At 53.9% G+C, this 14,746-nt stretch overlaps 1 protein-coding gene across 1 annotated transcript; it reads left to right on the top strand.

Annotated features, from left to right (window-relative positions):
• Nucleotides 1-1,884: 1,884 nt before the first annotated feature.
• VAX1 (ventral anterior homeobox 1) lies at nucleotides 1,885-8,227 on the top strand. Its single transcript, XM_025274160.2, has 3 exons — nucleotides 1,885-2,745; nucleotides 3,901-4,088; nucleotides 6,006-8,227. The coding sequence occupies exons 1-3, from the start codon at nucleotides 2,505-2,507 to the stop codon at nucleotides 6,579-6,581; spliced, it is 1,005 nt and encodes a 334-aa protein (XP_025129945.1). The 5' UTR covers nucleotides 1,885-2,504; the 3' UTR covers nucleotides 6,582-8,227.
• The last annotated feature ends 6,519 nt before the right edge of the window (nucleotides 8,228-14,746 follow it).

Raw genomic sequence — 14,746 nt, 5'->3', positions numbered from 1 at the left:
CCAGCCCGCTGAGGCCCCAATAATTGACTGGTTGAGCTCTTCAGGGAAACAAGGACCCCATCCACCGCCCGAATCCTTATCAAGAGGACCCAGATCCCGGAACCGCCAAGTCCCGGCCGCGGCGCCCCGCGTCGGCTCGGCCCACTAGGGAGCTAAGCCCTCGGTGGGCCTCGGAGCGCCAACCCAGGGGTTTACTGAGCAGTGCCGCAGGTCCCTGGAAGGTTGGCTGGATTTTTGTCTCAAGCCTGCTCTACGTCTTCAGGACGGGGCCGCCGCAAGGGTCCTTCTCCCCTCTCTCCACGCCCACCCGCCCCTACCAGCAGGCCCGCGAGACGCGGACTCGAAGGCACTGTCCACCTGAGGCCGCGCTGGCGTCGAGTTTGGAGGGTCGCGCCGGTGCAGAAGGGGACCGACGGGCCACCGGTCGGCTGGGGACCCGGAAAACCAGCCGCCCCGCGGAGAGGAGCTGGGGACAATCGGGCGTTCTCTCTCTCTCTCTCTCTCTCTCTCTCTCACACACACACACACACACACACACACACTCGTACACACAACCACCAACCAATGAAATAAAGTAAAAGCCCAAGGTCTGCCTCCGGGGACAGAGGAGGCTGTCCGATTCCTTCAGGTCGGAATCGGACAGAGCGTGGATTCTCCCTGGGGGCCAGAGGGGCTGAGGGACGAAGGGGAGGGGTGGGGAAGAGAGCGAAGGTCCGGGCTCCGGGCCCCTCGCCATCCCCGCCCCCGACGTTAGCCAGAGTCCGGCTGGGCGGCGACCGCGGCGGCGGGAGGGTGGAGCGGGCCGAGTGCTCCTCGCTGTCAGCTCGAGCCCCGCCGAGTCCACCGCACACACTCGCACCCCTGCCTTCCCCCCCTCCCACCCGCTCGCCGTGACCCCCGCCCCAGCCCCCTCCCCTTCCCCGCCCGCCCGCCCGCCTGCCTGCCTCCGCCCCCATTCTTGGAATTGTGTGGAAAAATTCTCAGCCAAACCTCCCACCTCTCCTCTCCCCCCCGCCCCACTCCCTTTAAAAAACCCCCTTTCCTCCCCGGCCCCTGCACTCTTTGTGAATGAGGGCAGGAACACGGCCCTTCCCCCGCCCAGGAGCCACGCCAGACCGCCGCACTCAGAGGACTGTTTAATAGTCCAATTAGATAATTGCCATCTTTCACTCCTTTTGCTCCGTATTTCCCATAAAGGAATGAATGGGGAGAGCGGCGTGGAGAGGGCTTCTGCCCCGGCAAGGTGACGAGAAGGGCTGGAGCATGCTCCTTGCACAAGGCCATGCGCTTGAATTGAATCATTGTGGCCTAATCAATGCTCTTATTGGATTACTGGCTGTTGCTTTTCTCAAAGATATTGTAGCAGAGACAATGAAATAGCTAGGGGAAAACTTTTTTTTTTTTTTGAAGCAGATCTCACAGTTGAGATTTTCGCGGCTCTCTCTCCCTCTCCCTCTCCCCCTCTCTCTCCTGCTGGACTCTGAGTACAAAGCTGCCCTTTGAATGGGCTGCCTCAGGGCTGTTGGAGGTGCAGGCGTGAAAAAATCCGACTGGAACTAAATGAAGAGAGGTGGCAGTTTAAGATGGCTGTCAGCGTCGAGGTGTGTTAAGGAGTTGTTTGGGAGGAAAGCTTGGCTTTTTAGAGTGTGGGGGAGATACTTTTGGGGAAAACTTTTTCTTCTTCCCCCTTCTTTTTTTCCCCACTCCTAGAGGCGACTGCTTTCTTCTGCTGAGGGTGTGTAAGGGGTTTTGTTTCTCCTCCCCCCGCCCCCCACCCCCCCCATTCAGCTCTATCTGTCGAGTGTGGAGAAAGCCCCTCTAGCCCGTATGTGAGCAGGAGGGTCAAAGGCAAAGGGAAAGTTAATAATGCCTGCTAATGGTACTAACAATTCAGGATGAATCTTGTCAAAAGTTTTTCTGGAAGTATGGGTCTTTGATTGTGTGTTTCCTGAAAGCAAGACCAATCATTTCCGTTTATTCACTGGCTAAACCCCTACTTGATTGGGGACAAGGACAGAAACCATCCATTACGATCTGATATATTATCCAAACAATTTAGTGTATTCATGAGGTAACCGAAACGTGGGGGCTGCGAAATTACCCGTAATCAATTGCAACAGCGAGTGCGCGTCCCCCCCGGGTGTCGGACAACTGCAACTCCGCGTCTCAGTAATAGGCGGGAGCCACAGCAATTCGGAGTTGCGCTGCTCGCTACCTGATCGCCAAGCTGGGGACACTGGACGTGCTCAGAAGACGCGGGCGCTGACGAGGCGGCCTCGCCGCTGCTCCGCCGGGATCCTGGACCACACTCGCCGCCTCTCGGCGAGCGCGCCACTCGGCGGTCGCCGCTGACCCGCCCGCGGCCGCCCCGCGGGGACATTCATTCGTGCCGCTTGCCTCTCTCCGGGCAGGGAGTAAGGGCTGTATTGTAGGGGTTTTGTCCCCCCTCTATTTTTTTTCCTCGCCTTTTTTTTTTTGTTGTTGTTGTTGCTCGTGCCTCTCCTATGTTCGGGAAACCAGACAAAATGGACGTTCGGTGCCACTCGGACACAGAGGCCGCCCGGGTCTCCAAGAACGCGCACAAGGAGAGCCGGGAGAGCAAGGGCGCGGAGGGGAACCTCCCCGCCGCCTTCCTCAAGGAGCCGCAGGGCGCCTTCTCTGCGTCGGGCGCTCCGGAAGATTGTAACAAAAGTAAAGGCAATTCAGCAGCCGACCCGGATTACTGCCGCCGGATCCTGGTCCGAGGTAGGAACGGGGCAGGGCTGCTGCGGGGGGCGTTTTTTAGGGGCGACTCCGAGACCCGAGAGGCACCCCGCCGCCTACCCTGGCCGGCGGGGTGGGTCTGCCGCCCGGGACTTAGGTGAAAGTTGCTGGCCCTCCCCGGGCAGGGGTCCCGCCCGCCGCTAGGGACTCCCACCTGGGACGCACGCTCTCCAGGAGCCTCGACCCCTCCAAGCCTCGAGGGGCCCCGCCGGCTGGGCTGCTGGGGGAGAGCCGAGGGACTGAGCGGTAGGGCCCAGGCTCCAGGCTGCGGCCTCCGACCCGGGAAGGCAGCAGGAAACTCTGGAGGACGTGTTTGCGTCCGGTGGATCCGAGGAACTGCGCGGAGCCTGCTTGGGGGCTCCCGCGCCCTGCGAGTCGAGCGCACCCAAGGGGACGCGAGCGCTGGAGAAGAGCCGCGGACCGCCAGCAACGGCCCGGCGAGTTGGCGCTCTGGGCCAAGGGGGCCCGGCGCCGTGCTCCAGGCTGGCCGCCGCCGCCGCTGGGAGAATCAGCCAGGCGGGCTTGCCGGGCCGCGGATGCCGTTTCAGTGCTGGGCTCGACCCCGCTCTGCTGCGCGGGGTGCGCTCAGCTCCGGCGGTGGCGGTGCGGAGGACCGGCTCCGGCCCCAGCCGGACGCCGCCTCCGCCAACCGATCGCCAGGCCCTGCAGGCTCCCACTCGGTCCCTCCTCCTTCCGCCGCCTGGCTTTGGGAGGGAAGGAGACCCCGGGATGGGGGTGGGGACCGCTGTAGCACGGTCTCGGTCAGCCTGCTCTAGAGCTGGGGCTGGCAGGACCTGGGCTGGTCAGTGCGGGGACCCTCAAACTACAGGGGATCCTGTCCATGCAGCCGAGGCTCCCAGGCTAAAAGGAACGTCAGCCCACTTATTTTTTCTCCCCTGTCCGGAGGGCTCTACAAAGGCCAACAGCGATTCCCCCTCCCATCAGCTATGTGGAGTTAGTCCCCTCACCCCCCAAACACGCATAGGGTCCTTGTTTCCCGGCTGTGGCTGCACCCCCACTACTCCCACCACCCCCATCATCCACCTCCGGACTGTGGTTCAGAAGCCAGCTCCGGCTTGGGGAGGTGGAGGAAAGCAGGAGGATGGGTTCTGATGCTTGACATCTCCCCTTCCCCAGATGCCAAGGGGTCCATCCGAGAGATCATCCTCCCCAAAGGCCTGGACCTGGATAGGCCCAAGAGGACACGCACGTCCTTCACCGCCGAGCAGCTCTACCGCCTGGAGATGGAGTTCCAGCGCTGCCAGTACGTGGTGGGCCGAGAGAGAACGGAGCTCGCACGGCAGCTCAACCTCTCCGAGACGCAGGTACTCAGAGACCAGGCCGCACACAGCTCTCTGCATCAGCCTCCCTCCCCATCAGCCCCAGCCAGCTCTAGAAGCTCTTCCTGACCACCTAGCTTGACTCTGGACCAAGCCTCCCACGGTGGGGCAGAGGAATTGGGGAGGATGGAAAAGAAGGGTTGAAGGCTTTCTCCCTTTGCTAAGCCATCCTTTTCCCCCTACACCCCACATCTTCCAGGGCCCATGTCTGCCCACCTTGGCCTAGCTCAGGAGGACCCCAAACCCTGTCTTTTTGGTTTCTTTTTAGACCCTAGTCTTGAGAATTCCCTGCTTGCCTCTCCTCGTGGAGGAACCTATGTTTGCCCCTGTTTTGGCCACCCTATTTTGGCCAGATTTCCTGGCACCACCCTCTCTGGAGATGGTAACCTTCCCTAGCACCCAGGCTCATTCAGCAAGAATGGGTCTAGGACCAAAGACCCCTGTTTCAGAACTGTGGGTGACAACCAGGGATTAAAAAGGTGCACATTCTGGACATCTGCTTTTGCCTACCAGGCTGCCCTGATCCTTAATGCTTTTGCTGGCCTTGAACTGGACTCAGCCCCATTCCCAGCCCCAAGCATCCACTCTGGGCACCTTCAGTGCCAGTGATGTGTGAGGTATGAGATAGGAAACAAATCTGGGCCCTTGGGAGCCAGCACTGACAATTGTGCTTTAGGTCTTCTCCTTTACTCAAAATCCATACTCTACTGGGACTTTGGGCCCAAGAGGTCTTTGGGGCCCAAGAGCTTTGCCTTGTGGAGGTCATTTAGGACCTGCCCAGGGCATGGCTTCAGCTTGGCCTAGGTAAGGCATATTTCTTTCTGAGGACCAGTCCCTTTTACCGTGTCCAGCTCTGAAACAGATGGGGAGCATTTTAGATATAGGATCTGGGCAGAGCTGAGACCCAAGGGCAGAGCATACTGGATATCCATTTTGAGTTTGAGTTGGCATGTAGCTTTACCCCTACTCTTTCTGCTACCATTCTCTTAGTTTACAAAATCTGGACAGAATAACCTTTCCCTAGAGCTGCCAAATGCCCAATTCTGGGCCACCAGTTAGGCCTGAAGAGGGACAGAGTGAGATGTGGAAGTAAGAGTGGAGATTGATGGAGAGTACTTAGTCTACCCCAGCCTCCTGACTTCCTCCCATGACTCCAAAGTCCATGACGGACAGCAGCAGAGTTAGGTTATCAATTAAGGACATCACTCAGACCCTCCAGTCTAGCACCTGGTGAGGAGATGGAGAAAGCTTGGCTTATAAAATGCATCCTGCACAGATTCTATGTGTAGACATCTTCCCTGCTTACTGTTAGTTGATAGTCCATCTGACCCTAAAAAGCAAGAAATAGCCTTTTGTAGCCTTCAACAGAATTAGTGCTTCTGGGGCTAAATTCGAGCCAGTTATGGCCAGGGGTTTGGGTCCTGAAAGGCAGGGCAATACTCCTTCTCATTCACGCTCACTTCCTACTTCCCTTTAGGCCTTACACCTTCTCCTGGAAAAACGGGCCTTTACTCAGCGATGATCCACAGTCCCCCCTGCGAGTAGTGCGGTGGCCCAGTGAAGTAACTTCTGATCTTCCCAGTTAGGGTCATGGGCATTTTTATTTCTTTGTTGTTTGTAACCGGGGTCGGCCTAGGCCTGCTTCCATGACCCATCCGGAAGCGCAGCCTATGGGAGCTGTGTTTCCCTCTTGGCGGCCCTTGTCCCCCCAGTCCCCCGACTCCCGCCGCCCTTGCCCCGCTGCTCCCGGGCCCGACTTCTCCGGCTCCAGCTTGGGGTTGGGATCGGGGGTTTGGCTGGAGTTGGGGGAAGCCCCCCTCCCCGGAGCCCTTGTGCCCCGGGAGCTTGCTCCCCTTGACGCTCGTTTCCCTCTCTCCCACCCTCCCCGGGGCCGGCGCGCAGGTGAAGGTCTGGTTCCAGAACCGGCGCACGAAGCAGAAGAAGGACCAGGGCAAGGACTCGGAGCTGCGCTCGGTGGTGTCAGAGACCGCGGCCACTTGCAGCGTGCTCCGGCTGCTGGAGCAGGGCCGCCTGCTGTCGCCGCCAGGCCTGCCAGCGCTCCTGCCGCCCTGCGCCACGGGCGCGCTCGGCTCCGCGCTCCGCGGGCCCAGTCTGCCGGCCCTGGGCGCGGGCGCCGCCGCGGGCTCGGCCGCCGCCGCAGCCGCCGCCGCCCCGGGTCCTGCCGGGGCCGCATCCCCGCACCCGCCAGCCGTGGGCGGCGCTCCGGGCCCGGGGCCCACCGGGCCCGGGGGACTGCACGCGGGCGCACCGGCCGCCGGCCACGGCCTCTTCAGCCTGCCCGTGCCCTCGCTGCTCGGCTCCGTCGCCAGCCGTCTTTCCTCCGCCCCGTTGACAATGGCCGGTTCACTGGCAGGGAATTTACAAGAACTCTCCGCCCGATACCTGAGCTCCTCGGCCTTCGAACCTTACTCCCGGACCAACAATAAAGAAGGGGCGGAGAAAAAAGCGCTGGACTGATTTGAAGTGTTTCCCTGTATTTATATTTATAGTATCTATTGTGGTGATATTTATGGACTCACGCGCATTAGGCGCCGGGGCTCCTGAGCTGGGCACCCGGCTCCCAAGAGGCCTCTGACAGCTCTCCTTCCGCACCAGTTTCTGCCATTTGGGCTACCCTCCCCCCCGTGTCGTCCCACACCCACCCTCCGGCGCCAACTTCCTTCTGCATCCAGGAGAATCCAAAGAATTGGGGGGGGAAACCAACCTGATGCCCCAACCAGTGCCTGGCCCTGGAGGGAAAGACTGGTTCTAAGTCCAAAGCACAGGACATCTGCTTTAGATTGAGCCGCTGCTGCCGTTCATTATGCTTATGAATATTTGAAAAAGGGAAGCTGCAAGTAGACCCCAGCTGAAAAGGCTGATAGGTTTCGTTAGACCAAAAAGGATGAGGCTCCTTCCTCTCGCCAGAGAAACCAGGGCTTTTGGAAGCCGCTGGACACCACTTTGCGGACATCTCGGGAGAGCCGGCGCACACTCAGCTTCCTGGCTGGACAAATCGTGCCGAATCTTCTCCCCCTTTTAGAAAAACTCCCATCACCACCAACCCCGATCCCAGGAGACAATAAACCAAACATCATGATAGGCGACTGTTGTAATAACGTTTGATCTAATCAGCAATAAAAGGAGAGTAATTACCATACAGAACCGAGTGGAGTGGAAGCAGTTTTTTAAAAACTCATAACGATGGAGTTAGGAAGCGGTAAGAAAATTCAGGATAGAAAATGCATCCAGGGCAATGCAAAATTAAAGATCCGGGTGTTACGACTTTAAACAGGAATTGAAAAGGGAAAAAAGCAAAAGAAATGCCTATGCCGCGAATGATAGAAAATTCAGGATCTTCTCCGAGGCTGCTGCGGGAGATAACCGACGGCCTCACGCTCCTCCGGGAGAGAGTAGGGCAGCTCCCGGCCTCTCCTCCCCACCGTCTCCCGGATCCGTGGCTCCGGGCAGCATTGCTAGGTTTGGAAACAAATCAGTGCCCATCCCTCTCCCCCACCCCCGGATTCACAAAACCCTCCAGCACTCTGGAAACGTCCGAATGGCAGCCGCGGACAGGGCGACCCGGCCTCCTCTGTCGGTAGTCTCCGTATCCGGATCAGTTCCCTGCGTGGTTAGGAAAAGCATCCTTTTCCACCTCCTTCCCTATAAAACAACAACAACAGAAACAGAGTTTCCACGGTTCCAAGTGAGAAAACCGGACCTCCACTCGGTCGCGGCCTCACCCCTTCCCCCGCAACAACGCCCATCCCCACGGCCACGGCCACGCATATTTTGACCAAAACCACAGACCCAGACGGCGGGTGCTGCAGCGTCTAAGAATGTATTCGTCCATCCGAAGTGAGCGGAGAGCATTTTAAAAATAGTAATTTTATTGTAAATTATTTACGTCGGAAGCTTTCCCCCCTTTTCCTTTTTTCTTTCTTTTTTTTTTTTCCTTTTTCTGTCTTTTTTTTTTTTAGGCAAATAGTGAAGAAAATAATGAACGATTCACACGCGGGTAGGTGTTACTGAATCCTGACTACTAACTGTTTTGAATGTTTTGGATATTTGGATGTTTTGTATTTATGTGGTGAGAGTGAAATATATATATCTATGATGATAAATGAGGTGTATTTTTGTCTTGTATTTGAAGGATTAAAAAAAAAAACAAAAACAAAAAAAGAAGAGAAAAGACTCGGCAAGTGACGAGTCTGAGGCAGGGGGTGGCTGCCCCGCGGGTGCCGGGCCCTATAGCTGGTACCCTGAGCGCCTGGGACAAGGTTTTCAGACAGAGGAGCCTGCCACGATGTTCGTTCGGCTTCCATGAGGGTCTCACTCTCCGGCCCTCTGTCCCAGTTGTATCCAACCTTCAGTCCCTCTCTCCTCCGTCTCCCACTTTGATGTTTCCAGGTTTATTTAGGAATTTGTCTCTGGACACCCTGGAGTTCCTGCCTAATGACAACACTTCCAGCTTCTAGAGTTTTCCAGCTGCATCTCCCTGGCAGCAGTATGTTGGATTTGTGCAATCACAGGGTCCCGAAGAGGAAAGATTTGCCTTTCTTCTGACTGTCAAGAAGTCGCTCGGCGGTAAAAGAGAAACTTTGAAGGAGCAAGAGAATAAAATAGATATTAATTCTTGCAGAGATCTCTCCACCGCCCCCACCCTCACCCCATCCCACTACACTAACACAATGGTGACCCATGTAGATTTTGCAGTCAGAAATCTGGGAGAGCTAGGAGGCCTGGGGATGGTACCCTGGGACACGCTCTCCTAACCCTAGCCCTCTCTTCATATGGCGTCAGAACCTCTGGGGGGCGGGGTGGGGGGGCGGTCACAGTTCTCTTGGGGAAATTGCCCAAGTGAGGCCCCTCGGGCCACCGCGAGTGTACTGCACCTAAACCTCAAGTTTGAGGCATCCGAAATGAGGCGGCGGCACAGGGCGGGGCGGTGGAGTTCCTGAGCTGAGTGTGAGTTGCTCTCTATGCTTTGGACCCTCGCTGTGAGCTCACGGTATTTTTTTTTTTTTTTCGGGGCTCAGAGCAGCCGCAAACCCTAGACTTTTGTTTCTGAGTCGCTACACACCCCTCAGCTTCGCTACCTCTCTGCTTTTCCCTCCCTGTCCTTTCTTCCTACCCTCTTTTCCCTCCTCCCTGATTTGTATCTTTGTCTTTCCCTCTAAGGACCTCTCTCCTCTGGTGGGCTCTCTGTCTCCACCCTCTTGTTTCTGCCCTTTTCCATCGCTTCTCCAGACTGTCTCTCTCCCTTCTTCCACTCAGTCTCCATCTGGAGATTTCCACTGCCCCCAGTCTCTCCCTCTCCCTCTCTCTTTCTCCCTGCTTTCTGATTCCTCTGTCTGCCCGGGTGGCCCCCAGGCCAATGCATGGGTGGTTTTGGCTGCAGTTTCATGGCTGGTGGCCGGGGGGCCTGCAAGGGGGAAAAAGGGAGTGAGAAGGTGGCATAATTTTATAGAACAAAGGAAAGTACAAAAATTCCAGCTTCAGGGCCCCCAAGAAGCTCAGCTCCCTGCCCCAGGAGCCTCAGCCTGGGGAGTCACCAAGAATATCCCTTACCAGCTCCCTGGCCTTTCTCCTTTTGCTTTTTATCCCTAAAAGTAGAAAGAACCAGTTACTGAATCTCTTCTCTGCTCTCACCTCCCTTCCCCTCCCTGGCTTTGGGAGAGCTGCTGAGCATTTCGCCTGGCACTTGGAGCAAAGTTGTTCTTAGACTCTTCTGCACGGAATAAGAATTACAATTTTAATTAAAAAATATTTATAGACAATTGATTTCATTTTAATGTCTGCCCTGTCTCCTCTCCTTTCCCAAGGGCCTCCAGCCAGTTGCTTTGGTCCTTGGAATCCTCCAGTGAAGCCTCTGGCCCCCAACTAGTGACTCATAGGCCAAGGAGGAGGCAGGTGGCTTCTGGGACAACAGCTGGCCCTTTTTGGGGAGAAGGTGGAAGGGTTCTGGGGTCAAGGAGAACAGCTGGAGGTGGGAGTGCTGAAAGGAATCTCATGCCCAGGCCTGCACAAAGCCATATCCAAGTTAGCTCAGAGCAGAGAAGAAAAAGGGAAAACGTCTCACCAAACTCCTGTGAGTTTGGTGGTCAGGTGTGGCAAAGATGAGGGAAGTCACTTCAGGAGCTGAATCAGATGTGATCACATCCATGCTTGCAGTGGGCCTAACTCTGAGCCAGAATCAATTTGTAATGAGCATCATTTAGCAATTCTTTATACAAAACAGCCTTTGCATATACCACCTCTATTTCTCCTTATTTCCAGAGGTCTAGCCTAATTTTAAAGAGCCACATACAGCTGCCCCGCCCCCACCCCTGCAGGGAGCTCTCAAATGACTTGCCCATGGCCTCATAGTCAGAACCGCAGGACTATAAGCTCCCCCTAGGTTCAGGGCCTTCCTCTTTCTGTTTCTTCCTCTTCTCTCCCTCCCTCTCCTGCCTTGCTACTTCCCTCACTCCCTCCTTTCCTTCATTCCCTTCTTTTGTGTCCAGAACGTCTGGCTCACAGTTAATGGAACTCTTTAGCCTATTTGCATCCACGTCTGCCACCTCCTATTTCCAGGCCTCTTTCTACTACACCAGCTGCTGAGGATTAACTTGGTGCCTTCATCAAGAGATCCGAATTTCTCCCTTCTTCCTGTTTTTTTTTTTTTTTTCCTGCCAGTACCCAACTCCTTGCCTCTACTTCCCTCTGAAATGATGCCCATTACCCTCTTTACCCTACACTTTGTATCCTCCAATCTCCTGCAGTCCTGAGGTTGACTTAAACACCTGGTCAGAACTGTCTACTAACTCAGAGTTTCTCAAGATACAGATGAAAACCACCTGCTATAGAATCACTTGGGAACTAGTTTAAATGCAGATTCCTAAACCTCAGCCCCATCTAATAATCAGAAACTCTGGGGGTGGGTTCAGGAATGTGCATTGTTAACAAGTTTCCTACAGTGATCCTTATCCACTCTAACATTTGAAAATTCCTGTACTCAAAGGCAAACTCACGGAGACCTCCAGTATCCGGCCTAGGGCCTGGTGTTCGGTAGGAATACGATGCATGTTTATTAAACACAATAATCCACATTTTCTGACACAAGTTTCTTGGATCACCTCACACTATAGTAATTTAACACCATTTCTACATTGGGAAATCCTTACAGATCAGAGTCTTCTCACTTAAGTAGATTTCATTTTAATGAAGCAGAAGAGGAAGATGGATAGATTCTGGTGGTATCTCATATCTAAGGGTGGGGCTTACTCAGTAGTTAAGTGGTAAAGAATCCACCTGCTAATGCAGGAGACGAGGGTTTCATCCTTGGATCAGGAAGATACCCTGGAGAAGGGAATGGCAACCCACTCCAGTAGTGTTGCCTGGGAAATTCCATAGACAGAGGAGCCTGGTGGGCTACACAGTCCATGGGGTCGCAAGAGTCAGACACAACTTAACAACTCAACAACAAGAACAAATCTAAGGGAAGGTCTTTTATTAACCTAACTGGGACCATCTTGTTGGGCTGCTCCTGTTCAGACCTGGGAGTTTGGGGAGGGCAGAAGGAGAGTCCTCCATATTTGCTGAAAGACACTCAGGTGCACACCTTTCTTGATGGGACCCATAGGTGTCAGCTGGAGAGACATCAGAGCTGTGATAGAAGCAAGGCCACCAGGTCCAGAGGAACTGGCATGGAATACACATCAAAGCTGAAAACGAGCACCACATTCTTTGGTTTATTTAGTTGATAAGAAACTTATTTTCTATCTAGAAGCATGTGCACTTATCCTCTTAGCCTGAAAACAGAAAATAAATGTTGTGCTTTACGTGGTAGTGGTGTATCCATTCTTCAAAAGAGCAGCCACTCACACACACTCCTCAGAATCCCACAAGGCTCAGGATGGTGACTTGCTGCACTAAGAGAAGGTAATGCATCTTAGTGGTTACTAGTTAAGGCTCCAGAGTCAGAGTGACATGGGTTCACATACTAGGTCCCCCACTTAGCAGCTGTGTAATCCTGGACACATTACCCAGCTGGTTGTGTTAAGCCTGTATCTACGTATGTCAAATGGAGATAATAATGGTAGCTCCTCATAGAATTTTCATGAATAGTCAATTAGATAAGGCATGTAAAGCATCTGGTACAACCTAGTATCAACATTCGAATATCAGCTATTTATTACAAGGCTGTGCTACTGTGGTAGCTGATGGTCTGAGACTATTTCCAGGCCTCAGTTTCCCCATCTGTCGAGTGAGGGGGTTGGCCTTAAGTCCTGTCTTGTAGGAAAGACTTGGAATTGTGGTTAAGCCAGTCGTAATGGAATTTACTCTCCCTGCCTTTAGAATGGACACCACAGCCATCAGTAAGAACAGCATTTTTTTTTTTACCAAAAGTGTTCAGTTATTATTTTAATGACTTGGCAGACAGTCTTCAGCTGTCAGTTGTCAGGCAAGCCTCAGTGGTAAGTCACTTTCGGGAGTTGCCTCAGCTGAAGAGAACAGAGAACCACCTTGCCCAAGGTCATCCCCGGTTGGTGGCTTCCAACGACTGAGAGACCTGGGAATAAGCCTGCTGGTCTACGCTCCAACTTTGGATAGTTTGGAAGGGCCATCCCATCTGGTTCTGGTGAGACTTCAGTGCAGCTTGACTTTTCCTCCTGTCCAATACTACCTTCTTATTTTCCCTTCCTTGTTGGACTTGGACCACTCCTAATAAACCTCCTACATGCTAGTCTCTCCACCTCTTAGGTGACTTGCATCAAATGTCATGGGAAAGAGCAGGTGGAGTGGTGGAAATGGAGAGAAAACATTGAGGACCTAGAGCACAGAGTGACTGAGGGCAGATGGTGGGTGATGAGGCAGAAATGCAGGCAGAGCCTGGCATACCATGTTAACCATATTTGGACTTGACCATTAAGGTGATAGGGAGTCACTGAAAGTTTCTCCCAAGGGGATCGTGAAATCATTGCAGGTCTGTATTTTGTTTCTTTTTAAACAGTTTTTAAAAATATAATTTAAAGTCATTTTCCATTTACAGTTATTACAAAATATTGGCTATATTCCCCGTGTTGTACAACGCATCCTTGAGCCTATCTTACACATATTAGTTTGTATTGTATTTCTCGTCTCCTCCCCTCTTCCTCCATATTGTCCCCACCCTCCAAGACCACCAGTTTGTTTTCTGTATCTGTGAGTTGCAGGTCTATATTTTGAAAGATGTTTTGGCAGTTGAGGGGATGATATGGAAACAGGAGCGCAAGGATTCTTGAGCCAGAGGTCAGTCGGTGAGTTCACGGCAAGAGGGACAAGAGAGGATGATGGTGGTGGCAGGGCGGCGGCAGCATCAGTTGGTGCAGTAGCAGCACAAATGGAGACGAGAGGATGGGTTCAAGGTATTTCCTGAGTTTAAAGCAACAGATCCTAGTAATCAAATGGAGGTCACAGGGTGGTGGCATTCATTCCAAGATTGGCTCAAGGGGAACTTTGGAATTACTTTTTTTGAGTCATGGAAGGAATGAGATGCGTGAACCGCAGAGGGGTTTGAGCCCCCAAGGCTTTGGTGGCAGCAGCGAGTTCTGGTGGAAGCCCTGGACCGGGCAGTGGGAGGGTCAAAGGGCAGGAAGATCATGGAGCATGCGCCCTCTGCACAAACCTGGCGTGCACACTAGGCACTGCTTCTCCCCAGAGGCAGGAGGGTTGGAAGGATTCTCGGGGTGAGTGGGCTTCTAGTTGCTTATGCCAGGACCCCCTCCCCTCACCCCTTTCCCCTCCTGAGGGGCATAGTATGCACTTGAGGTGCCAGCTGCCAAGGAAGTGGAGAGTTGACCTCCTGCCTTGACCTAGTCTGAACCTGACCGTGGCGCCCTGTTGCCAGTCTGCACAGGAATAAGCAATGGAAACACCTTTCCTGAAGGTCGGTCTCTGAAGAGGTAAGCAGTGACCAGGTCTGTGGAGCACCATCAGAATGAGGAGGTGTGGCCTCCAAGCCTGAAGCCCTTTGTCCCCACCTGACTGTTCAGCTCATGAAAGAGGAGCATGAGGCAGGCCCAATGCTACCTCTCCAGTCTCCAGATCAGCGCTCTGGGCAGCAACACAAGCTGGACCCCAGTCATGGACTCACTCATCTCTTGGAAGAAGAGAAACAGGGATGCAGAGTTTGCTAAAAATGACCAATAGTAAGTGCCTGGGTTTTGCTTTGTTTTCCTTTTCTTTCATTTGTTAGTAACTCAGTTCAGTTCAGTTGCTCAGTTGTGTCCGACTCTTTGCCACCCCATAAACTGCAGCACGCCAGGCCTCCCTGTCCATCACCAACGCCCGGAGTTCACTCAAACTCACATCCATCGAGTCGGTAATGCCATCCAGCCATCTCATCCTCTGTCGTCCCCTTTTCCTCCTGCCCCCAATCCCTCCCAGCATCAGAGTCTTTTCCAGTGAGTCAACTCTTCACATGAGGTGGCCAAAGTACTGGAGTTTCAGCTTTAACATCAGTCCTTCCAAAGAACACCCAGGACTGATCTCCTTTAGAATGGACTGGTTGGATCTCCTTGCAGTCCAAGGGACTCTCAAGAGTCTTCTCCAACACCACAGTTCAAAAGCATCTGCCATCTATTAAATAGGATGTGAGAGTTGGACTATAAAGAAAGCTG

This window comes from Bubalus bubalis, chromosome 23 (assembly GCF_019923935.1).
Source record: "Bubalus bubalis isolate 160015118507 breed Murrah chromosome 23, NDDB_SH_1, whole genome shotgun sequence".
NCBI lineage: Eukaryota > Metazoa > Chordata > Mammalia > Artiodactyla > Bovidae > Bubalus > Bubalus bubalis.
The sequence above is the reverse complement of the archived record's forward strand: the minus strand, read 5'-3'. Positions and strand labels throughout refer to the sequence as shown.